The 26,266-nt window shown below is 42.5% G+C and overlaps 2 protein-coding genes across 8 annotated transcripts in view; one reads left to right on the forward strand and one right to left on the reverse strand.

Moving 5' to 3' along the window:
- LOC129192378 (protein unc-79 homolog) overlaps positions 1 to 16,497 on the forward strand; it is a 57,995-nt gene extending 41,498 nt beyond the window's left edge. The window contains exons 33-51 of one of the 6 annotated variants that reach the window (XM_054796352.1): positions 82 to 183; positions 387 to 503; positions 1,131 to 1,233; positions 3,679 to 3,819; positions 3,941 to 3,979; positions 4,083 to 4,195; positions 4,268 to 4,353; positions 4,721 to 4,894; positions 5,197 to 5,265; positions 5,343 to 5,453; positions 10,401 to 10,505; positions 10,572 to 10,649; positions 10,732 to 10,821; positions 11,965 to 12,140; positions 13,640 to 13,823; positions 13,910 to 14,110; positions 14,225 to 14,302; positions 15,843 to 15,884; positions 15,984 to 16,497. In XM_054796352.1, coding sequence (XP_054652327.1) covers positions 82 to 183; positions 387 to 503; positions 1,131 to 1,233; positions 3,679 to 3,819; positions 3,941 to 3,979; positions 4,083 to 4,195; positions 4,268 to 4,353; positions 4,721 to 4,894; positions 5,197 to 5,265; positions 5,343 to 5,453; positions 10,401 to 10,505; positions 10,572 to 10,649; positions 10,732 to 10,821; positions 11,965 to 12,140; positions 13,640 to 13,823; positions 13,910 to 14,110; positions 14,225 to 14,302; positions 15,843 to 15,884; positions 15,984 to 16,172 — 2,198 coding nt within the window. In that variant the 3' untranslated portion in view covers positions 16,173 to 16,497. Of the gene's footprint in view, positions 1 to 81; positions 184 to 386; positions 504 to 1,130; positions 1,234 to 3,678; positions 3,820 to 3,940; positions 3,980 to 4,082; positions 4,196 to 4,267; positions 4,354 to 4,720; positions 4,895 to 5,196; positions 5,266 to 5,342; positions 5,454 to 10,400; positions 10,506 to 10,571; positions 10,650 to 10,731; positions 10,822 to 11,964; positions 12,141 to 13,639; positions 13,824 to 13,909; positions 14,114 to 14,224; positions 14,303 to 15,842; positions 15,885 to 15,983 lie in introns of all 6 variants that reach the window. The other 5 variants (XM_054796354.1, XM_054796351.1, XM_054796355.1 and 2 more) reach the window with 5 other exon arrangements.
- A 3,452-nt stretch (positions 16,498 to 19,949) lies between these two features.
- The window catches only part of prima1 (proline rich membrane anchor 1), a 31,636-nt gene continuing 25,319 nt past the window's right edge, over positions 19,950 to 26,266 (reverse strand). For both annotated transcript variants that reach the window (XM_054797060.1, XM_054797059.1), the window contains exon 4: positions 19,950 to 24,576. In XM_054797060.1, the coding sequence (XP_054653035.1) occupies positions 24,477 to 24,576 (100 nt within the window). In that variant the 3' untranslated portion in view covers positions 19,950 to 24,476. The remainder of the gene's footprint in view (positions 24,577 to 26,266) is intronic.

Genomic DNA, 26,266 nt, shown 5'->3' on the forward strand with positions numbered 1-26,266 from the left:
GAAGAAAGGTTCTAGAAAATGGAAGGATACATGGAGGGTATATGGATTTGGTGTTGAACTGACCAATGCATCACCTTCCAGATAACAAAGCTCTGTCTACTTTGGAAAAGCCACGGGAGTCTTCGTCGGCTCCGACGCTTGAAGCCGCAATGCCTGAAACAAGCCACCGCTCTTCAGTATCCGGTAGTCAGCTTAAACATTATCTACCTTACTTAGTTGCTGATTTCTGCGGAAACAAGAACAGCTGATGAAGTAATGTTATCTGGTTTTGTTGTGCAGCCTTGAAACATGCTTTTTCTCTGTGACCTCACACATTATCTGCTTCCATGGCTACTTTAACAGAAATATGAACCTGTTTAAGTTTTTGTCCGTGTGTGACCTCACAGCTCAGTACCGTCAAGTGAAGAGAGGCTCTCTTGGAGCACTGACCATGAGCCAGCTGATGAAGAGGCAGCTGGAGCATCAATCCAGCGCACCGCACAATATCAGCACCTGGGACACAGGTCAGTCAGTCATTCATTGCTGCAGTGCCAAAAATGGAATTTGCTCTGATGAATGGTCTGTTCGGACCAGCCCTTTTACAGGGCGAGGTCCACCCAGATTCTTTGTTCTACCAGCTGTTGAAATGATGCTATGAGCCCAAATTTAAGTTTAACAATTTATTATTTCCAATTTTCAATTGGAGTGGATGTAAAGAGATTGCAATGTCAGCATGCTGAAGGGCAGTCGGCTGTCGTGAACCGAAGCTCAGTGAAGCTGTCAGCAATCCCTCCCAATTTGCATATTTGTCTTTCTATTATACCTTCTCCTACGCTCCACATTGTGTGTTGAGTTGGGTGTTATTGTTAATACGTTTTTTGTATCGGCTTCCTTGAGCAAAGCCAGCAATTGCTGTCTCCCCTCACAAGACAGGAGGTATGTCCTTCAACAAGGCCGTGTGTATGTGCTCATGATTAAAAGATGTCTAAGTGGGAGGTATGTCTTCGACTAGACTATGTGTGTGTATAAATATAAAAAGCAACAGGATGTGATACACAAATTTCTGAGAAGAATAGTGTGTACGTCTACTCAGACATGCCACACTCCTCTGGTCAGTTGGAAAAATATTTCTTTCTTTCTCTGTACTGTAGGACCAACAAAGACCAGTCTGCTCTCTGCACCGAGCACAGTCAGCATGTTTGTCCCTGCACCCGAGGAGTTCATTGATGAGCAGCCAACTTTAATGTCTGACAGGTGAATGAAACTGGAATCAGTTGAATTTATGTAGCGCCAAATTACAACAAAAAAAATGCACTTTTTTGGGAATTTTGCCTATCATCCACAATCCTTGTAGCATGAGCACACGTATTTCTCTTTTCTGTGCGTTCTAAAACTATAAAAAAGCGTGGACCTGCTACGTTACGTGCTGAGCTCCGGTTCCCTTGTGGTTGTTGTAGTGTGGCTCCTTTGGTTACTGTGGTGGTGTGTGTATCGCGTGAAGGGCCCACCATACCTCAGCTGTCCCCCAATTTTAATTGCCTCATTAGCTGTCACTCACATACATCCCTGCGACATGCATACACACACATACACCCATCAGGTACATAGAGGACAGCCTCATCACATACAAGTGGAGTGTGCTCGGGGTGCCTCCTACCTGTTCCGTGACACCTGTTCGCCGGCCGAGGCAGCGGTTGTGGACCTTTCTGCTGACCACCAGAGCGAATTGGCTCACGTGGCCTGGCCTGTGGACCGTTTTTGGTCTGCCTCGCCTGCCCTTCCTGGGGGCGCTCATTGGAGCCGCTTGATGCCGGGGCTTTTGCCGGCGGTGCAGTTTGCGGCACTTCCCTTCTACTGACCTGGACCATGGGTACTTCTGTGCGCTTGGGTTTGGGTCCGGCAGTCTCCAGGTGGTGGGGGCCGTGCTGCTGGCGGCCTGCATGCCTCCGTGGTGGCTTGGGGATGCTGCGCTGCAGTGGCCACAGGAGGAGCTGGGCTGTGATGTGGGGTGGGGCGTGGTCTCGCTCGCGGGGGCCATGGGCCTGGGTGGTTGGCGTGCATCACGTTATATGTAAATGGAGCTTTTTTGGCACTGTTGGGAGTTTTTTTTAGAAGGTTTTATAGGTGGAGTAAGTGTTTCCCATTATGTGCAGTAATGAGCTGTCTCTTTTTATCTGTTTTTACATGTTTAGAACGCACTGAAAAGAGAAAGACGTGTGTTCATGTCTTATATAAGGATTGTCGATAATGGGCAAAATTTTAAAAAAAAGTGCAGTTTTCCTTTAAGGCACTTGTTTAATGTGTACATACACATTGAAAAGACACAATCTGGTGACCTTGGAGGCATGAATTAATTCCGAAAGAAGAAATAGAGACATATTCTGATTTGGGAGGAATTAACCCCATTGTACATACTCGAAGTGGTACCGCACGGTTTGCTTACCATTCAGAACTCATCTTTTTGTCATGGGATTGAAGGCTGCACGGTAAAGAACATATACATAAAGTAAGGACTTCACTGAGCAGCTTTTGTGACATATCACATGATATGAAACCAAAATGCCGACTGCTGCGCAGGTTATTTTTATACTCTGCTATATTTACCAGCTTAGATTTCACAAAAATCCTCTAAAATATACTTTTTAAAGAGTGCACTTGTCACACACACAGAGGGAGAGAGCAGACCATTCAGATAGCACTTCCACAGCATTTTCACTGACAGTATATAGTTGTCATTTCCACATGTTGTTATTTTAACACCATGTCTTTGAGCCATGTAGCGTTCAAATTTGCACCATAAAATGATATACAATAATCACTGTCACGTTTCGGTGTGGAGATGACCCCAAGATGCAGAGAGGGGAACTCAGTGCAGATAAAAAGAGTCTTTTATTACGATAGATTCAAGAGATGCAAGAGTTTTTATTGTCATATGCACAGTAAAACAGGTAGTTCTGCTATGCAATGAAATTCTTATTCTGTTAATTCTCCCCAAAAAAAGAAAGAAAAACACAAGAAAATGAATAAGAACATCAGAAGCATAAATACCAATAAATTAAGCAACCACAACAGAAGAGACATTAATACAAATAAATAAATAAATAAATAAATAATAAAGTGCTATGAGTGTGTGCGTATGTTGCATGTGGCGTGTGTGAGTGCTTCGTTGAGAAGCCTGATGGCCTGTGGGTAAAAGCTGTTCGCCAGCCTTGTGGTCCTGGACTTCAAACTCCTGTAGCGTCTGCCTGACGGTAGGAGTGTGAATAATGAGTGTTGTGGATGTGTGCTGTCCTTGATGAGGTTGTGATAAACTGCAGAGCAGAAAAAAGGAAACTTGCAGAAGCATGTAGCCTGAAAACACATATTCACGCTGAAAAACTCTTGAATGTAGCTGAATTACAACAATTCTGCAAACATGAGTGGGCCAAAATTCCTCCACAGCGCTGTAAGAGGCTTATTGCAAGTTATCACAAACACTTCATTGCAGTTGTTGCTGCTAAGGGTGGCCAAACCAGTTATTAGGTTTAGGGGGGCAATCACTTTTTCACACAGGGCTATGTAGGTTTGGATTTTTTCTTTCTTAATAATTAAAGTTTCACCTAAAAACGGCATTTTGTGTCATTGACAATTAATATTTAAATTTGTTTGATGATCTGAAATATATAATCTAGTACCTGGAATGTTTCTGTTGCGCTGTAGGTGTCGTGACTGTACGGCCGTCCTGGAGGAATACGACGAAGAAACTCTTGGCCTGGCGGTGGTGGTTCTTTCCATGTTCATCCACCTCAGCCCTGATTTGGCTGCTCCTATGCTCCTGGACATCATGCAATCTGTGGGCAGGTACATTGAGCTCCCCCTCCCTGCAACCTACATCCACACAGCACTTAAATGCAGTTTCATAACTAACCCCCACACCTCATGCATGATTCAGTCCTGGATCCTAATCCACTGCTTCTCTCAGGTTGGCTTCCAGTGCTAATTTTTCTGGACAAGCAGAGAGGTATGACATAAAGCCGTCACATTGGTGTGCACAGATATCCACTTTTGCTTATAGATGATGAGTTTAATAATTCATGTGCCTCTCTCCATATGATGTTTTGCAGTATGTTGATCCCAGGGAATGTTGCAGGTGTGGCCAAGCAATTCCTCCGCTGCATGTTCCACCAGCTGGCTCCTAATGGCATCTTGCCACAGCTCTTCCAAAGCAACATTAAAGGTCAACTCCTAGGGCTCACTATTAAACCTGAGTGCATAAGAATGGAAAATGATCCCCTTTTCTTCTGTGCAGATGGAAGTTTCCTGCGGACGCTTGCCTCCTCACTGATAGATTTCAATGAATTGAGTTCTGTTGCTGCCCTCAACATGCTGCTGGAGGTGAGTTTTCTCCTCATTTGTCTTCTAACCAGCAGGAGGCGCTCTTGTCAAAGCATAAGGCTCTTGTGGCTCCAGCTAAGCAGCATAAGCCCATCTGAAACAACAAATCCTCAGGGTATCCAAGAGAACCTGCCTTATTACCCACCACAACTGTACCAGTTGATTGTTATTGTTGGACTGTACAAATGAGCAGTGAGGCGAGTGCCCATGCGAGCAATAATCTGTGCTTCGGTGTCCTAAATCCGCTGGCCTTGTTATGACCATTGTGATTGATCAGTACTGAATGATCACTTAAATGGAAATATCTCCTCGCTTATAGAATGGCCATTATATAACCCAGTTATGCTTCCTGCACACTCCCCTCCAGGGCTTGAACAACAAAAAGAGTCTCCCAGCAGGTGGCACCATGCTGCACTGCCTAGACAACATTGCCACCTTCATGGAGGCTCTCCCCATGGATTCTCCAAGCAACCTGTGGGCCACCATCTGCAACCAGTTCCAGACCTTCCTCACTAAACTGCCCTCTGTGCTTCCTCTGAAGGTAGCTATTGACGCCGCCGCTCACTTAGCCTTCGCCTGATATGCTTTGATGTGATTATGGCTCAGGGAGAAAGCATAGCGCAGTGCCCTTGTCAGGTTCAATAGGAGTGAATCTTGAGATTGTAATTGATTTGACTCTGCCGCTTTTGACCTTGGAGGTCAAATTAAAGTGTCTCTAATCATTTTATTCATGCACATGAATTCGATCCAGTGTTATGATCATACTTTGTGAAATAGTTGCACAAACTTTTGTACTTAGAAAACTCTTTTGGTTAAAGCTTTTTCAATCTGTCTGTCCCTCAGTGCCCCATGGATTCCAGTCTGAGGATTATAATTTGCCTACTGAAAATTCCAACCACAAATGCAACTCGGGTAAGCCCAGAGAAGATTTTCGGAAGCTAATTTATACAAATCCTGGCCTTTAACATCTAACCTCATGTGTCCTACAGAGCCTCCTGGAGCCTTTCTCCAAGCTGCTGAGCTTTGTCATCCAGTACGGCATCTTCAGCCTCTCTTACTTAGTGGAGCTGTGTGGACTGTGTTACAAAGCTTTCAACAAGGTACTCTCGGCTGTATTCACATCATTACATTTCCAGTACAGTGGAATCTTAGTTAGTGTATGTTCAGGTTAGCGTATTTTTCGGTTTACGTCAAAAATGTACCAAAAAATTTAGCCTTAAAGGCATAGGTAGGAAAATGGGGATCGGATACTGCATTTTTGCTGAATACGAGCATGTAACGAGTACATGTCGTCATTATCCGTAATCGTGACGAAAGAAAATCCTCATTATGTAGTCACTCTTCACGCTTTGTGATTGGCCAGTCACATCCAGCGACCGCCCCCTCTCGAGACAGACTGTGCAGCCTGCAGCCACAAAGGAGCCGATCGGTTCCTCATTCATGTACACGGTGGAGCTGGCAAGTTGAAAACGGCTTGTGTGGCGAGGCCCACTGCCTCCACTTTATTAGGTTTTCCTCAGCTAGCCTATATTTCGGTTTGTATCTCAAGTTAGTTGGTTAAACTTGTTTGGTAAAGCACGTGGCGCATGTAACAAGACAGCGCTGTGCAGGCTTGTGTTGCGTCAGCCACTTGTGCAACTCAATTGGGGTAGACCTCTTTCTTCCTTGAAATGTGAATTTGTCTTATTCCATGAAGTCATCAAAAAACAGGCGTGCTACCTGCAATATAAGAATTTTGTTAATTTTCAGTTGGCAGTACACAGGCAGTGGTAACAGTAACCTGCATTGGCTGGCCACAACATTAGGTACACAAGAGCTGCATCGAACATTCTGCCTGTATGGCTGTCATCCTATGTTATATACATAAGCGTGGTAAAATATTACACCCCTCTCAATACGTTGCAGTATGCACGTTGCAATCTTAAACCTGTTTCCTAACATACGCGTTGCATTTCACAAGACAGCTGTACACGGCTCGTGCGTCAGTCACTGCCAGTTTTTTTTGGGTCTGCTTGCTTACAATTTGGCTGGTGATATACAGTCAGTTGGAAAACTTTGCTTGTAGTACTGAACGCGGTGCTTTTGATAAAAATACGAGGCTGACAGATTATTTCCCTGTTATTTCCCATCAATGGCTGTCCTCATGAGTCGCCAACGTCACACGGATCATTAAAAAATAATTAAATAATAAAGTCTTGCAGATCACTCACACACATACATGGTACACATATAGCTGAATAATAAACAATAAATATAGAAACTTCTGATCAATCCACGTCAATTTCAGACTTTAAATAATGTACTGATTTAAGCCCTGCCCATTTCCTGTTAAACCACACCCACTTACGGTTTATGCCCCGCCCACTCTGAGTACAGATACAGATAATTTAGATGGGTGAACAGATACAGATACAGATACAGATACAGATACAGATACAGATACAGATACAGATACAGATAGTGGTGTACTCGCTCATCCCTTGTGGAAAACACATTTCTATTTTGATTTTGGTTTGATTTATTTCAACATTCATTTCACTTCAGTATACATCACATATCACAATTCACAATTGCACATGTTCAAAAGGAGTAGCTGTCTGTTTCACATCAATTTCTAATACATTTTGCAATAGCGAGGAGTCTGTAGTGGAGTTGAGGACCAGAAGCACAGCCACCAAACTATTCACTCGCCGCTAACTTTTGTTTTAGATGATTTAGTTCATCTGTAATCGGGTAATGAAGATTAAAGATAAAATAAAGTTGCATATCCATGTTGCTGGAGACATCAGTTCACCACTTACATTGGCGCTGAGGCACAAGAGTGAATCAGGAGGGGCGCTTAGCGTCAGCTGACTGGTGTCATGTGACATCTACAAAGTGACATTTATGATGTGGGTGACACACGCGATCGACCCACACTACCTTTGCGATCGACCAGTAGCTCGCAATCTACGCAATGTGGTAAAGCATTTTTGGTCCTTTTCAACGCATAGGGGACACCACAATAATACATGTAGTATGATGTACCCACTGGAGGTTTTTACCATTTCCTTAGGCTCGGACCCTCAAGGAAGTCCACCCTATTTGCTTGATAGAATGATCTTGTTGATTAGCTCTGCACAGTTATTAGCATCATTGAGTACATTCAAGCCTGTAATGACAGCAAAATAACTGCTGCCATTTTTGTGTTTCTGCTGCTATCCTGAAACAGGATAGGGTCATTTATCTCGGATTGATTTATTATGTTGTTTCTCATTTCTCCAAAAGGGCTTCATGACAAACAGATCAGAGTCCAACAACCTACTATTCATTTGTGATGACACCAAGAAAATGTCTCACCCGTTTCCTCCGTCTGAAGAGTTAAACCTTTTAAACGAATTAGCTGTGATAAAAATGTTGAGTTGCGTTGTTTTGCAGGCATTTAGGTCATCATTCTTTTGCTGCACCTACTTCCCTGACTCCCCAGACAGCCAGAAATGTAGCCATGTGTCCCACATGATTAAGTAGGCAATCAGCCAGTATTGATTAACATGATTAGTTGGTGTGCAGTAGGGCCTCTGGTCTTTGGTGTGTTTCTGAGGTGCTGTCTCAGACGGAGATGGAGCCAGGCTTGTCTGCGCCATTTGGCCCCATGGATCCTCAATCCTCCACCACTGTCAGCGACGCATGCTTTATGTCTCCTGCAGTATTGATTTCCTACACCCGCTTCAATTGCTTGCTCTACAATATCCGCTTTTCAAAACCCGGAGTCACTATGAACAATTACTCGTGGAACCTGTCCTATGCAGTTTCTTTTAATGGCGATTTCCGAGAAGGAGTCAGGATTCAATGTTGTAAAGTGTAGCTTTTTTTAACGCAAGGTTGCCATCAGAGGACGCCTTTGCAACGGCTTGCCATGTGTTTCTGTTTTTTCTGAGGGTGACAGGCGCCATTAAAATTGAATTGAGAGAGTGGTTAGTAAGACAAGGGGAGGATTATGGAACAGAATCAACTCTAACAATTACAGCAGTCACTCTTATTGCAAATGTTAATCTGAAATCAGAGGAGAATGTCAATGTCAAGCTAGCAGGCGGGTTTGGAGAGGGAGGAAGAGTGAGCCACGTGTCAAAAATAGACATTTTTATGGTTGTCTCAATTACTTGCAGATGTTTGCCATTCACTGGTGGTCTCAGAATGTAATCCCTACAAAAAGTGTGTATATACTGAACTCCAAATCTGTCAATTGACTGCAATCAAGCATTTATGAGTCTCTTACAGTGCTGTGGAGGAATTTTGGCCCACTCATCTTTGCTGAATTGTTGTAATTCAGCCACATTGGAGGGTTTTACAGCATGAAGCACCTTTTTAAGGTCATGCCACAGCATCTCAGTAGGATTCAGGTCAGGAATTTGACAAGGCCACTCCAAAGTCTTCATTTTGTTTTTCTTCAGCCATTCAGATGTGGACTTGCTGGTGTGTTTTGGATTATTGTCCTGCTCCAGAACCCAAGTTCGTTTCAGCATGAGGTCACTAAGAAATGGCCGGAGACCAGTTTTCATGGTTTCATTTATCACAGCAAGTCTTCCAGGTCCTGAAGCAGCAAAACAGCCCCAGGCCATCACACTACCACCACCATCTGTTACTGTTGGTATTCTGTTCTTTATCTGAAATGCGGTGTTACTTTTACGCCAGGTGTAATGGGACACACACCTTCCAAAAAGTTAAACGTTTGTCTCGTCAGACCGCAGAGTACCAAAGGTCTTGGGGATCATGACGATGTTTTCTTGCAAAATTGGACGAGCCTTAATATTCTTTTTGTTCAGCAGTGATTTTCGTCTTGGAGACTCTGCCATGCCGTTTTTGCCCAGTGTCTTTCTTATCGTGGAGTCATGAACACTGACCTTAACTGAAGCAAGTGAGGCCTGCAGTTCTTTGGACGTTGTTGTGGCGTCTTTCTTGACTTCTTGGATGAGTAGTTGCTGCTCTCTTGGAGGTAATTGTGGTTGGCCAACCACTCCTGGGAAGGTTCACCACTGTTCCATGTTTTCGCCATTTGTGGAAAATGGCTCTCACTGTGGTTTGCTGGAGTCCCAAAGCTTTAGAAATGGCTTTATAACCTTTTCCAGACTGATAGAGCTCAATTAATAGAGCCAGTATGGTGTGGTGTGTGAGTTATCACTACGGCAATAATGTACTTCTTCAGCGATTAACCATGTTAATAATAATAATAATAACAAGATCGCTGTAGCTTGGTTAATATGCAGGTCACATTTTGTAAATGGAGCGTTGTTGGCGGTTTTTGGAGTTCTTTTCGGAAGGCTTTACAGGTGCGTCCCAATACGTGCATTCTTAGCTGTCTCTGTTGAGCTGTTTTTACATCTTTAGAACGGACAGAAAAGAGAAAGACGTGTGTTCATGTCTCACATAAGGACTGTGTATGATGGGCAAAATTCCCAAAAAAGTGCAGTTTTCCTTTAAGAGACCGGATGTTGTCAATAAAGCAAAAGCTACATTGTCGACAAAGTATTACTTTTCAGGTGTGCAGGGATATTTTTCAGGTCAGTTGTTCATGTTATAGGTCATACTGTTTTTTTTGTATATAGTTTCCAAATGATTTCTCCTCAGGAAACAGGAATAGCTTTGCATTCCTTGGGAGCATGTGGCCAGCATAAGCAAACATGAGCGCATGCAGAAAAGGAGGCAAAAGTGAAAGCCAGAAGATGACAGTGTGGTTTGTAAACAGGCAGCTGGGCTTTGTGTGAATGGGATGAACAAAGAGAGCAGCCTGTCCTCAGGGAGGGAGAAGGCAGCCTGACAGCCTCATCTGAGCTGCCTGGGACTCAGGGAGGAGAGATCTGGACTGGCCTAAATCTACTCCTCAGCTTCACTATTGTCTGTCTATTCTCTAGCTCCCTCCCACCCTCTCTTCAGCCTGTCCTTCCCCCTCTATTCTGCCTCGTGAGTTGATGCTGTCCTCGCAGCATGAGTAAGGGCGAGCGATAATAGAAAAAGGCAGTCTTGCTGCATCAGTACATTTACTCCCCTCTCTTATCTCTCCTCACATCCAGGAGCGAGATAAGTTCTACATGTCGCGCATTGTGGTGCTGGAGCTTCTTCAGGCTCTCAAGTTCAAATCCCCGCTGCCTGACACTAACTTGTTACTGCTTGTCCAGGTAAAAACTCTATACTTTTGCAAAAAATACCAATTTCAGTCCCACTAATGTTCTGTGCTATTTTAGTTTATTTGTGCAGATATTGGCACGAGACTTGCAGAATCCACCATCATCCAAAAGCACATGATCTCAACATTGCCAGGGGTAAGATTTAGCTAAGAACCTTATTAAAAAAAACAGCTGGAGTAAAGACAGCACCTAAAAATAAAATGTGTGTTCCCAACAGTGCACAACAGCAGCAATGGAATGCATGAGACAATACATAAGTGAACTCCTGGACTTCATTGCAGACATGCACACGCTAACCAAGCTCAAAGTGAGTCTTCTTGTGTCTTTGGTACAGTAATCTCTTGTTTGTCACGGTTAATTGGTTCCAGACCCAAGCATGATAAGTGAATTGCCACGAAGTACCCTTCCATCCATTTTCTATGCCGCTTATCCTAATTAGGGTCGCGGGGGCATGCTGGAGCCTATCTCAGCTGACTTCGGGTGAGAGGCGGGGTACTCCCATGACTGGTCGCCAGCCAATCGCAGTTCCACAAAGTATGATTTCTTATATGTAAATGGATATTTTCATAGTTAAGAAAACCTGTTTACGATCTTCCAAGTACAGTTTTTAACATTATTAGAGCCCTCTAGACATGAAATAACACCCCTATAGTCACCTTTACACTCATATTACCCAATATAGCAGACATAATAAGAGAACATAAAACCTATGAGGCATAAATAAGACATAATACAGACTCATACATTTTAGCATTTCAAGAGTTCCTTGTTGTCCCTTTTTACTTCCATTTTCTTTACAGCACTTTCTGCAGTGGCTATTGTCTCATTAATGTAACATTATATACACCTTGTGACCGGTGTAGAATACTACATACCTGTATCATAATACCTTTGAATGTCTATTCTGAATGCCTTATATTTGTATTTTAGTCTATTTAGCCATTTTTATGCTTAAAAATGCTTAATTTAGGCCAAAAAATACATAACATTTGCTTAAAAATACCTATTTTAACTAGTAATAGGCCGTATTCAACCACAAAATAGCAATGATTTATTAATTAATATGTTTTTGATAATAATAATATTATAATATAGTTGTTTGTCTATATGTGCCCTGCGATTGGCTGGCGACCAGTCCAGGGTGTACCCCGCCTACTGCCCAAGTCAGCTAGGATAGGCTCCAACATACCCCCACAACCCTAATGAGGATAAGCTGCATAGAAAATGGATGGAATATTATAATTTTGTGTAATATAATATTAGATAATATTCTGTATTATGACAATTTTCTATCCATACAGAGGAGGCATACTCTAATTTTATTGAAATGAAAAGGCATCGACGTTACTCAAAGATGCCTTATTACCGTATTACCAGGTCGAGTGTCCTGGTTTTCCGGTAATCAAAATATGGTCGCTCTATTATTGTTGTCTTTAAATGTTTCACTCAGAGCCATATGAAGGCTTGCTGCCAGCCACTACACGAGGATACTTTTGGGGGGAACCTTAAAGTGGGCTTGGCGCAAGTGGCCGCCATGGAGATCAGCAAAGGCAATCACCGAGACAACAAAGCTGTGGTCCGCTATCTTCCCTGGCTTTACCATCCTCCCTCCACCATGCAACAAGGGTGAGGCTCACAAGTCAATCATTCAAATATATTTTGTTATTAAATTAAAGTGTCAATTCAAACAAAAGAATGTATTTTATGCGAGTTTAAGCTAGGTCTTTAGCTCTGTATTAATGCAATTTAGGTACAAATTAGTTACACTTGCAGCTAGATAATTAAACCATGTTAAAGGGACTGTTTGCAATGGTTACGTGGCCGCCGAGAGGGCCGTAACTTTCAAATGTGCATCAAGCATTTTGTCATGCCCTCTTCCTGCTCCCATCTTGTAAGTCACACCCCACGTAATGCGCAGACACACACACACGCATTAGTTATGTTTGTGGTCAACTCATGATAGCAATGTGGTTTGCTATCTTTGAATGCATAGCCTATCGTAACAGCAGAATGACTGCAAATTATTGGTTGCTTCTCTGTAAATGCGTGCACATACATGAGTTATTCAGCTCGAATTGAAGTGTTCAGTTTGTTCTTTTAAACAACTGCTGGTAACAAATGCGTCCTTGTGGTGTATTAGAGCGATCTATCAGTGCTATGTTGTGTGTCTGTTATTATATTTGCTACTGCTACCAGTAGAGGGTGTTGTATTCTCATGTTGAAGATTAGGAACCCACAGTAGACAATAGCCGGACAAATATAGAGCCACAACAGTACTTATTGGCTAAGGGAGAACCCGCCTACTGTGTTCTGCGTCCTGATTGGCTGTAGACCATCGTCAATCTCCTTCATGCCGTCGCTAGTTAACTGCGTGAGCTGCTTGCTAACCGCCAATAAACAATAGAAGAAGAAGAAGCTAACCGGAGAAATGAATCTTCGGTTCAAGGGGTAGGACGAGGAAGAGGACGACGGCTGGAGCAATATGTTTTAACAAGGATACAAAAAGGCTACAGCCGAGCAGCGCCACGACGAAGCACGGCCACTTAATAATTCATTGTGTCCAACCTACTGGATTCATCATTAAAATTCAAACGACATGAACTTTGAGAGTGTTTAAAATGTGAAAAAATCTTCATGCCTGTCTGAGAAGAGTGTACAAAGTGTATTGTGAGGGGTTTTGCCGTCTTAAAACATACATAATAACTGTAAACAAAGTTGGCTACGTTGCGGATTTCACTTATTGCGGGCTATTTTGGGAACCGATCCCCCACGATAAACGATAAACGATGCCAGTGTACACCAACGGCTGATGTTGCTTTGTTTTTTTTAAACAATTTGAGACTGAATCAACAGTGCCTCTGCAGGTTGCAGCAAGTAATGCACCACATTTTGCCTCAGTTGCTTAAGATGAGTCCACGCAGTCAATAGAATTATTACAGTCAATTGTTTATTATGCTCATACCTTGGTGTCCAAGCCAGAAAGGCAGTAATGCAAAGTGACACACAACTACCCCAATTACGTAATACATGAGAAAAAGATGTATTGTAATCATTTAGGGGGGTGAGCCATTGATGATAACAGAACATTTTGAGAATGATGCTTGATATCATGTTTTCCTCCGCAGACCAAAGGAATTCATCGAGTGTGTTTCGCATGTGCGTCAGCTGTCTTGGCTCCTTCTGGGCTCCCTCACACACTGCGCCCTGCATCAGGGCTCCACTTCCTGTATGCCCATCCCTCTCGATGCTGGCTCCCACATCGCTGATCATCTTATTGTCATTCTTATTGGCTTCCCCGAGCAGTCCAAGGTCTGGCAGGAATAATCACATTCTTATTGATTATGAATGTTTTCTTCAAGGGATCTTACTGTCCTTTTTTTTGTTTTTCTGCTCAGACATCTGTGCTGCACATGTGCTCTTTATTCCACGCCTTCATGTTTGCCCAGTTGTGGACCATCTACTGTGAGCAGGCAGCTGCCGCGCCATCCCTGCAGAACCAAAACCAGACCGAGTTCTCTTCGGGTGCCATCCTCACAGGCCTGGAATTCTGGAGTCGTGTGACACCTAGCATCCTCCAGCTCATGGCACACAATAAGGTGGTGAGTGCTTTGCCTCTTTATTCATCAAACAGCTCAGCTGGCTATCAAGTATGGCCTTAAAGTCATGTGTTACAGTAATGAAGACATTTTTTTATGCTGTGCTTCTTTCAGATGGTAGAGATGGTGTGTCTTCATGTTATTAGTCTGATGGAGGCCCTGCAGGAATGCAACTCGACCATCTTCGTTAAGGTTTGCTGAAAATGTCGCTACATTTACTCCTAGAATGGCACTCTGTATCTTCATAGATAAATCACCTCCTGTATAAACAGTATCAAGAATATTAAAAATCTGGCATTATCTGGCATTATTTACTGTGAAATGAAGGAAACTGTTATTTTAGCACCATTTCAACTTTATTCTTCTAATTTGACTTTTTTGTGTGTGCCGGTGTGGCCTGTTACATTAATATTACAGTGGAACCTTGGTTAGCATCATTAATTAATTCCAGAAGGACGCTAACAGAATCAATTTTTCCCCAAAAAATAATGTCAATTCCATTCATTTGTTCCAGAAAGCCAAACATGTTACCACAAAACCCGTTTTTATAGTTTTACATGCAGAAAATAATTTGACATGACAGCAGTGTACTACATCAACAGTGGTTTACCCCCCTCTTGGATTTCGGTGATGAGGAACGTAGTTCCGGTTAGTTGGTGGGGCCACTTAGGTGAAGAGTTTGGCTTCTCAAAACAATATGCGTTCAAAAGAGTAATACATTTGCAGCACAAAAATGCCTCCTCGAAAAAAATCAGACCTCACAAATCGCTCGGCGTTACTTTTCTCTTTCGTCGTATCATTGTGCGCTGTCGTCTGTCCATTCCTGCGTATGTGATGAAGATTGCTGCGATGTTCGCGCAGCGGATGAAGATGTGAGCGGGCGTCACAGCCATCTTCCAGGACAGGCAACAGCAGGCGGTGACACGACGGGAGAGGAAGTAACGGCAAGCGATTTGTGAGGTCTGATTTGGAGCAACTGGGAGGGAATTCTCAAGTAATTTCTGTAGCCTCTTGGATCGTCCTTGTGATTTTCTATGAATTACTAATCATAATGCCCAAAGTGATGTCTTATAGTCGGCAATTCTCTCGCCCACACTGTCCGTGTCTCTTTTTTTTCTAGTTGCACTACCTCCAGCTTTGAGAAAATATCGACTCACCTTTATTTATTGCATGAACTCCTTCTCTGGAGTTCAAAATCCTTGCAAAGAGGGGTGATGCTTGCTGTTGTGTGATGTCACGCGGGACACGGCGGGACCAAATAATGCCACGACTGCTTCACAGATGCGGCATGTGGTGGTGACACTGCATACCCACGCGGGAACAATGCACGTCGCACATACTATTGTCGTGCACTTGACATAAATACTACCTGGTGTAAATAAGTAATGCAGGAGTGTGGTCATTTTGTGCCAACGTGCACCGTTTTTGGTCACAAATTGCGTAATTTATGCATAAACGGAATGCAAACAGCGCGCAGACAAATTGCAGGACAATGCGGAGGCAATATGCCCAAGTGTAAGCACCGCTTAACCGAGGTTCCTCTGGTATTGCTTTTGTTCTCTGATTGGCTGAGCGAAATCATATGTTTCTTGTGCCTTATAAAGTATATGGTTCATTGCCCAATTAAAGTCAAACATTTGCATTTAATACATGCAAATCATGGAGAGAAATTCAGTGACGGAAAAGAATTCGAAGTAAGTATTCATTTCCGTCTCTTTGTTCTTTTCCGTAGCTTATTCCAATGTGGCTACCCATGATTCAGTCCAACCTTAAGGTAAACCCTTAAATCTGTCTGCTATTGGTAATGTGAGTGATGAAGTGTCTATGCAGACTCGTTCAATGACTTTTAAGCGTCCCTTCCATCCTCCACCAGCACCTGTCGGCCGGGCTGCAGCTGCGTCTCCAGGCCATCCAGAACCGTGTGAACCACCAGTGTCTGCAAGGTCAGACACCCGGAGCGCCGCCATTCGCGCTGCGCAAATGGTTGCAGTGTACTCAGTTCAAGATGGCTCAGGTGGAGATCCAGTCGTCTGAGGCCGCCTCACAGTTCTACCCCATGTGACCTGCTGTAGGTCCTCCCTCAGGGTGACCAAAAAGGACTCTGACCTGTGTTGGAGAACTTTTAGTATAATATGTACAGTAGATCTATGCTATTTTAAAGTACTGCTTACCTGTGTTGTGGTCCGAAAGCATCTACTCACTCTGACATTCTATCTTTTTAAAAGGCTCCGACTGGACAATAAAAGTTTGTTTATTTTTAAGACACCGTGCCATTTCCTATTCAAATGTGACATTTACCGCCCCTATTCAAAATGTCCACTTTACCATAAATGCAGATGGCAGAGGGAGTAAATCAGCCCCGCCTTGTTTTCCCTCTCAGGGAAGATGACATAGCGTGCATTTATCCTGATCCTTGTCAGTGCATCCGTCACGCCGCCTCTCCGTCACGACTCAGATCCATCAGGAGCCGGTGTGAGCTCCTAACCGGATAAGATGGAGCCAGACCTTGAGTTAAACAAGACTATTTTGGTTGTGCCCCCACCTCTACGGCCTGCCCCTCGTCACAGCAGATATACCAAGTAAACGCAATTACCTTCGGCCTAATGTGGTTTGTGACCATGAAGCATTGTTGTGAGGTCTAACTGCATTAGTGTCTGAGAAGAACAGACGACATGACAGCAGGGCGTTCATTTCTCTTTTCAATGTCATGATCAAGCTTTAGCATTAATCCAACTCAAATATTACACACCAGGAGAGGGAGGACGCATTCATTTCTGATGCTTTTTTTTTCGCATGCGTAAGTGGACCCGTGATGAGAGGTGTGAGCCAAATGAGTCACACAATGTGACTAATGAACACACACACATGCGCACTCACGCACTCCACCCGGGTGACCCATGAGGCTGGCTGAATCAGCCTTGCAGTGCCCCCCCACCACCTTGTCATCAACCTCCAGTCTTGGCTCATCAGAGCTCCCCTGCTGTGGAAGGATGGGCAAAAGTGATGCTGGCTGCAAGGTTTGTTGATGTGTGTGTGTGTGTGTGTGTCTGTGTGTGCACAGGTGTGTAATCAAGTGCCCTTGCGGCGGGGTTGCATCTGTCAGCCACCGCCACTCTTGTGATGGTTTGCCCTTTTTCCAAAAGAAGCACTCTCATTAGCAGCAGCTTATGTAATCAGTGTCCCACAGGTTTGCAGCTCTTTCCCCACCCTGACCTGCCTGCCCAGCTCCTGGAGGACATATTGGCGTGGGGGGGTTACAATGGTAATTAACTAAAGGCCTCTCAGATGGAGAGGGTCTCGTCAAAGATTGTGAAGGTCACAAATCTTCCACATACTGTATATCATGCACCTTCACAACAAAAAACACACCGGCTGGACAATGCATGAATGATTCAATTGCTCACAGTGTCAGTGAGCGCATCCACGCCTACAATGCACTCTCTGGCACCTCACATTAGGATTAATTGACTCTTAAGCTGTATAAAGTGCGCCCAGGGGTCACAACATTAGGTGCACAGATCCAATAAAAAAAAAAAATCAGCTTTTACAAAGTTTTGATTGACATCGTCAGAGAGGTGTTAATTTAATAATGCAGTGGTCACACTTTACAATAAGAACACTAAATACAATAGCTATCCAGGAACTAATGAAGAATTAATGAGTAGCGGTTAGGGTTCGGGTTATGGTTAGGTATGTTCGTTCCTCATGAACTACTGTAATATTGTGTACCTTATTGTAAAGTGTCACCAATGCATTTATTATTGATTTATCATTGATCGGAGATGATTGGTTGATTGCAGTGGTGTAAAACTGCATCACACTGAGACCTCTGGCACCACAATACAATACTTTGCCGCCGGCGTCTCGTTTTTCATTGGCCCGCGGCACAGAGTTGAAATAAAATAAAACAAAAAACAGAATAAATTGGTAAAATAGAACAAAAAGGCATAATGTAAAGAGAAAAGGCTGAAATGTTGATACTATAGTAAATAACACACAGTTTTTCTTTAGATATACCGTATATACTGTATAATGTTTTTTAAGCTTTTTTTTGGATGGCAAAAATATATAAAAATATTAAAGTGGCTCCCCCGCTTTCTTTAATTTTTCAGTATGCAGCTCTCGGTGGGAAGTTGTGACACTCCTGCACTAAGGGAACCCTGATAAAAGTGTGTAAATTGGTCCTTGACTATTTTGTTACTTTTGTTACGATACCAAGTGAAACAGAGCTTGGCATCACTGGTAACAATACTTTGGCAAAGCCGCAGTTTGATGAAAGACATAGACATGATGATGAGCCCGCCCCGTGTGTATGCCCGCCACTTCACACAGGACAACTTTATTATAAAAAAGGCTTCACTACACATCTTAAAATAAAGTCCGTTAGTCATCTGTTAGTCAGCTACAGATGTGAAGGATCATCATTTTGTTTTTCTTCAGCTCATATGCCAACCTAGCATGATGTTTCTGTTAAAATGCGTAGTAACGTTAGCACCATAGCTAACATAGCTACGCAAGTGTTGGTAACGATTGTGTCCTTCTGTCTCACTCCTTCGTGTTACGTTGTTGTATGTGATGTATGACATTTATTACAAGGGCTACAGTGTACAGTAATCCCTTGTTTATCGCAATTAATTGGTTCCAGACACTGTCGTGATAAATTAAATCCCGCGAAGTAGACTTCCTTATATATAAATAAAACATTTTTGTAGTTAAAGCTTACAAAAGCTGTTTACAACCTTTAAAATACCGTTTTTAACATTATTAGAGCCCTCTAGGCATGAGCTAGCACCCTTATAGTCACATTTACTCGTATTGCCTAAAATTGTAGACATAATAAGAGAAAATAACCCATTTAAAACATAAATAAAAGTCATACTCGTGTGTGTTACTATAAATGTGTACCCTAGGGAGCTGACTGAAGGAAGGACAGGAAGTGATGTTGAGCGTTCAGAGTTGAGTTTTAGCTTGGCCTGGGTTATGCCCGCAATAGAAGGCCGTGGTTTTTATTCGAGATTTTTATTCGGGATCATTGTGCCTATTGTGAGATCATTCAAACCTGCAATTAAAGTCTGTTGATCTGGTGGTCAAGTCAGGTGTTGGTGTGTCAGTAACATTACTGACACCTAGTGACCAGTGTGGAATAGTACATATCATTTCCGGCGTTTTTGAATGCGTCTTCAGAATGCCTTAAATGTGTATTTTACTTTGTTTTTATGCTTGAAAATGCATATTTTTGGAGTAAACAGCATGGTTTATTAATTCATATATTTTTGAAAGGTGAGTAAAACTGTGAAATTCGACCTGTGAAGCAGCGAGGGATGCCTGTATACTGTATGTAAAAAGTACATAAAGTGCACAATAGTTGTTCTTGGACCTACACCACAACACAGCTCATTTGCATTAAAGCCACCGACGCAGTAAGTCAGGGTTAAAGAAAAACAAAACACTTTTAAAATGTTTAAATTCCAGGATCAAGGGTTGATTTTGCACAACAGACTCCAATACACTATTGTGGGACCTCTGGAACTTATTTAAAATTCGGTCAAATCCTCAAATATGGGACCTTTACAGTAAATGTGGAAGGAGTTTTTCTTATCCTTATCATTAATTTGTGACCTCTGAGGTTGCTCGCTGGAAAAGGTCTGCTGATGGTGGCTCATTAAAGATGCAGTATGTGAGACAGACTTGCCCCCCACCCCACTCCCAAGGGGAGGGGCCCAGCTCCAGACCAGCACCATACAGAGCAGACAGGATGGGCCCGGGCTAAATATATCACCTCCTTATTAACGCCTCCAACCATGCAGTGACACAATCGACTGTAGCGGTCATTGTTCTGTACACTTTTATTTACAAAACACGTGTGGTGTAATGCATAAATCGTGTGTTTGTAGTACTGATTGCCATATATACATTAATGGCTTGTTCCATCAACATGACAACACCAACTCTTAATGGTCGTTTTCGTTTGACTATGTATAAACATGATGTTCTTGTGCATGAATTAACAGTCCAGAAGGCAGATACTTTAAATAGCAATATTTACATTCATGCATCCATCATGTCTTCTGACAGACAGTCCGTATACATGTTACAGGGCTTGTTGGTACATTAGCGACTTCTATCTGTGCGTTTAGATGGAAGCATTTGTTTCTTTTGACAACAGGTTAGCCAGTATTTATACTCACTCTGCACACACACACACACACACACACACACAGATTTTATGTGAAAAAGGAGAGCAGCGTCAAGTGATGCTCCAGTCCAGCTCAGTTGTGTTCTTCCAGAGGAGATGTGGAGGATGCTCGTGACACACACACACACACACACACACACAGGCACACACACAAACACCAATGCAACCTGATCTCTGAGTATGGTCCAGGTGTCCTGTCTCTCCACACTCACAAGGTCAGCCCCCCCAGTTTCTATGGCGATCGAGCCGACCCTGGTGACGCTTCAGTGGAACCTCTTAAGTTGAATGAAGTCTTAAAAGCTTGGAATTTGACCGATTGCGAGTTCGAACTGTGAGACTTCAGCTCAGTGAGCATCTAAAGAACATCCCCAACCAGGTGGGACATTTTAGAAGGCGTGAAAACCTTGCATTTGGGCATTTTCAACCTACTAAAAAGTACTGCAATTGCACTTTTTTTTTTTTTGCCTTCTTCATCTTCAAATGAGATTTGTTAGACTTTTGTTAAACATGCGAGAACATATTAAAAGGCAACGAAAGGGTTGGAAACGGCTGTCCTTTAACTTTGTTTTGCTTTTTCTTTGTTTTACCAGTAATGTTAAAGTGGGTTTACCACAGATCAGGAAAATGGATGCATCATAGCAAAGTGGTACACATGTGCTACCCAGTACAATCAGCTGTATTTAGTATTTAAAGTGAAGAGACTCGCCTCACAGGCACACACAGCCACCGCATTTGTGAACGTATCTGCGTCATCAGAGTCATGGGTGATTAATTACCAGGACACGCTCTAAGCTATTGTTTGATGATACTAAATAATAGCATTCACTTTCTGCTGTTGAGGGTTAAGGTGAGCTGGAGTCTATGCTGGTGGTGGGGTACACCATGGACAGTCAATCACAGGGTACCTTTAAAGTGGACCTGTAATTTTTCCTACAATTGTACTTTGTTCGATTTTTATGCCAACTTCTAAATGGTCGCCACAGAATTGATATTTTTAAGTGTCTGGTAGATTCCCGCTTGTCACTGGGGGTTTACATACCCGGTACTACCAGCGAATGGCGAAAAACCGTGATGTTGACCTTCTCCTCTGATTTCAGATCACCATTTGCAATAAACGTGATTGCTGTAATGATTAGATTAGATTCAGCTCCAGAAATCTGTTAATCCAGAAACACATTTCAAGTCTAAAATGTAGAAGTACTCACCACTAATGGATGATAAGTAAGATAATCCATGAACAGATGGATTATCTGCGTCTAAATAATCCACACTGCTTGCCTGCTGTATTTCCGGTAATGATGTACGATGATATATTACCTTGTGTTTACCCCACCGCAAGTTTTGAGGGCGGATTGAACGTCAAAGCTCGTGCTTTCGTAGCCAAATGTTTGTGTCCCACAGCACACAGCTGTAGTGCGTTTAAAGACCGCAGCACAAACTGCGAATTCTGAACACTTGGCAAAAAAACTTTTATCAGTGATGCATAACGACATTAATGTAAAAATTGAACCCTGGTACATGTATATAGTACATTCTACCTGTATTACCACACATTTATAAATTATCACCAACTTAGGGTGAGTGAGATGCGTTTTCTGTAGAAAAAACAAACAAATAAATCTGACCAACATCGGAAAAGGGATCCACTACACTACCAATGGAATGCTAAGAAGCATGATGCATGAAGTCAGCAATTCTCCTCTGCAATCATCAAAGGGTGAGCAGTTTAGCAGTTGGACTCTCTTTTTTATAGTTTTATTTAGCTTAATTATACTGTACAGTGCTTTGCCTGCACTGCCTCTACCGGGGCTGTCAATAATTTTCACCAAGGGCCCCATGCAGAAACATTCAAAAGGATGCGATCTTGATGCATTTTGTGCTAAAACCAATCCAATGTAGGTCAATATATGCTAAGCTAAGTGAAGATTGACATCTTAGCTTTTGTACTATGGGTGACAAAGCAAATACTTATTAGTGTAATATGTAAATCAGGTGGTGCTGTGATTTAAGTCAAGTTTGCTGTAAGTCGGGTCTTAGACCTAAATGAGTCACTCTCAGAACACATGAAGGACATAAAATACAGCAATAAAACACTAAATACAAGCTTTAAATGAAACAAACTAATACAGTAATAAAACTTCATTTAAAAAAAAGCCAAAGCACTAGCAACCTTTCCATCTTAATGATAAGCACTCGTGTTATTGTCGCTTTCATAGCAGCAGATCCTTTAAAGGGATAGTTCGGATTTTTTGACATGAAGTTGTTGATCCCCATCAACAGGGACTTAACCCCAACTTTGTCCTGTGAAAGGAGGTCTGGTCGGATTTCGGCGAGGAGGAACGTAGTTCCGGTCAGTTGCTGGGGCCACTTGAGTGAAGAGTTTGGCTTCTCAAGACAATATGTGCTCAAAGGAGTGATACATTTGCATCACAAAACTATTGCTAACAAAAAAGTTAAAAAAATGTCGCTCTGCGTTATTTTGTCTCCGTTCACATCGCTACGTGCTCTGTGTCCCACAGTGTTTAGATTGCGCGGATGGAGACTGCTGCAACCGGAGACGCTCTCATCGCAACAGTCTTCATCCGCTGTGGAACACATACACAACAACGGACAGGCGAGAGTGCGTAGTGATACGAACGGAGAGAAAATAACGCCGAGCGACTGAGAGATCTAACTTTTTTGTTAGCAACGGTTTTGTGATGCAGAGGGAACGGATTAGCTTGCTGAATTTTTGTTTTGTCCTGGTTCGGCCCACAGTAGCCTCCTCTCTTTTTGCAATAAAGAGATTGTTGAGGGACCACCTCCTCGTCCCAACAACGTCCAGGTAGACATTACAATACAATCTTTGATCTGTTTTACCCTTACTGATGCTCACAACAGTCCAGTGTTGAGAGTAGTGAGGCCGGGTGTGAGCCGCACATCGTCTATTCTGCAAATAGTTCTCCAGTGAGTCTTGCGTTTATCGACCAAAATAAAGTTTTTAATGAATTTATGGGAACATGTACGTAACCATGAAACAAAACATTCGGAACTGAGGATGACCTGTGATGTCTTAATAATTCATTAATTTAATAAGAAGCCGCGAGCCCCCGCTTTGGACACCACCTTTATGATGAGGCAGATTTTCCCAATAGGAAATAACGGCAAGTAAATTAATCTGTTCCAGGGTCAAAGCGTCCTCATCATATATCTTTATTAAGTGTAAAACGAATCGGAGGAACCAGTAATTGGAACCGAGTGTTCAACTTCAGAGGTTCCACTGTGCTTGTAAGGGAGAACTTGGACTGAGTTGACTTTTGAGCGTGTGCGGCAGTACAGAAATAACTCACATTCACCTCAGCACGCCATAGAGACCCCTGACATTTAACAAAACAGAAAATCATATCAAACACACACACACACACACAGACAACTTGATGCAAAAACTCTTTGCTGAGCAAGCACGTTTTCTGCATCAGCGTCTCGACTAGACCCACAGCAGAGTAATTATATCGCTTATAAATAATTCACTTAGGAAAAACATCAACAAATAAAACTTGAAGACTGTACATTATCCTTTTTTAAGTATAAAAATAAATAGAGAAAATAAATAGATGAATGACTGAAGTATAATACAATGAAAACTTGTTGAAGTCGTCACCTCTTTTTGTCTTTTTCGTTTTGTGGAAAATATCGATTTCTTTAAATTGCATAGTCATATGAATGCACACCTCAGAGCCAGGAGTGACAGTCACATCATGCCCCTGCAAGTCTCCAAAATGCAGTAACAAAAATGGAAGATATTTAAAAAAAAAAAGAAGTTGCATTCTCTGTAAAAAAGTGCATGCATGTTATTTATTGTGTGTGATAAAATGGGGACGTGGGGGCCGCTCTGCCGTCTGCGCTTCTATTGCACGTGTGATGGGAGCACGAGGTCTGGGTGGCGTGGCAGACTGACTGCAGCCCGTCAGCAACACTTGTTCGCCCTGCTGGGACACTTTTCAACACCACACACCAGGACGACCGCCGTTCTTCCTTTCCTTTGTGGCGTTTGCTTCCATCTTGTCCTCAGCGGTTTGACAGCCTGTGTTGCATTGTGGCTGAGAAGAGGTTGCTCATTGGCGGAAGGAAGGAGGGGTGGAAAATGATGACTGCTGTCACTTCCTGCTCCGAGCTGGAGTCTTTAAAAGTCTATACCACAGTGTTGTTTGTTCCCATGGTCTTCTTGGTGCGGATGCTCATGGCGTATTCCCCGCGACTTGTCCCGTTCTGTTCTTTACGCAGTGGTTTCCTAACAAAAAAAAGCACACATATTTATCACAAGTGAAGACATGTAATGGCCATGGCAGCGGTTTTATCCGTTTCGCTGAACAAAGCTACATTAAGGAATATCACACGTTTCCACTTGCACAATTCAACATGTCGGAAAAGGAGCAGGAAGAAGCAGATCTCACTTAATCCTTCTCCTTCTCCGTGTCTCAGCAATTACTGATAGCTTGCACTTCCCATGTTTAAATATTCACCGATTACCATTTTCTAATAGGGTGCAAAATGAATGAAGAATGTGTAACAATTGATTGTTAGAAAATGAAAGCAAAGTTTAGGAAAATAATTCGAATAAATAAGTAAATAAACAATACATGAAATAAATGCGATTGGCTGGCGTCCAGTCCAGGGTGTACCCCGCCTCTTGCCCATAGCTGGGACCCTAATGAGGACAAACAGCATAGAAAATGGATGGATGGATGTAAATGAACGATAAATGAATAACACTAACAGAACATTGCACACGCTGTGAATACTTCTTGGATACACGCTATGATATACACATATGCAGTACTATGCATACGTTATACACACAAGTTGATTTTCATTAGTGATTCATTCATTCATACAAATAAATAATAACTTAAATTATTATCAGGTATATTCTATATACATTAATCCCTCTTTTATGGCGCTTAATTAGTTCCAGGCCTGACCGTGAAAAGTGTATTTCCGCAAAGTCGGATTTCTTATTTATATATGAAATATTTTGGCAGTTAGAGCATGGAAAAGCTGTTTACAGCCTTCTAAATACGGCTTTTAACATTATTAGAGCCCTCCAGGCATAAACTAACACCCCTATAGTCACCTTTACACTCGTACTCCCCAATATAGTAGACATAATAAGAGTAAATAAGCCATTTAAGACATAAATATGTGTGTTGCTTAGGGAGTTGAATGATGGGCGGACAGAAAGTGACGTCGGGGGTTCAGAGTTGAGTTTCAACTTGGTGTGGGTTACGACCGCAACAGTAACTCGTATTGCGATTTTTATTAAGGGTTTTTATTAGGGATTATTGTGTCTGTGGTGGCCGCACGGTGGCCTAGTGGTTAGTTAGCATGTTGGCCACTCAGTCAGGAGATCAGGAAGATCTGGGTTCGAGTCTCCGTTGGGCATCGCTGTGTGGAGTTTGCATGTTCTCCGGGTACTCCGGTTTCCGCCCACATTCCAAAACATGCATGTTTATTTATTATGCATTTTATTATTTAAAAAAATAATAACATTGTTGATAGCATAGTGCTAGATATCAGCTCTTAAATGAAACTCTTATGAGCTATATTTGTTATCATCATTATATTTGTCCAAACAAACGTACCTTTAGTTGCACCAGGCATTAAAATGGATCACTAAACTGAAGAAACAAGGGTGGTCTATTTTATATAAAAGTATGTGCACCCCTGGTATACATGTACAAGGTACAGGGTTTCCCCTAGGATTTTTTTAAGCTGAGGTGGTGGGCTGCATGGGAGGGCGGACCGACAACATTGCAAAATTGTTAATTTAAAGGCAAGGTTGCTGAGAGCACTGCCAAAATTTAAATTGTACTTTATTTACAAACCACATCTCCATTCAGTGTGCTCATTTGGAGTCATGTTAGAATAGAACACTTATAAAAATACTAAGAGGTGAAGCAAATATTCTTTGAACTACTCAT

The sequence above is a fragment of the Dunckerocampus dactyliophorus genome, chromosome 13 (genome assembly GCF_027744805.1).
Source record: "Dunckerocampus dactyliophorus isolate RoL2022-P2 chromosome 13, RoL_Ddac_1.1, whole genome shotgun sequence".
NCBI lineage: Eukaryota > Metazoa > Chordata > Actinopteri > Syngnathiformes > Syngnathidae > Dunckerocampus > Dunckerocampus dactyliophorus.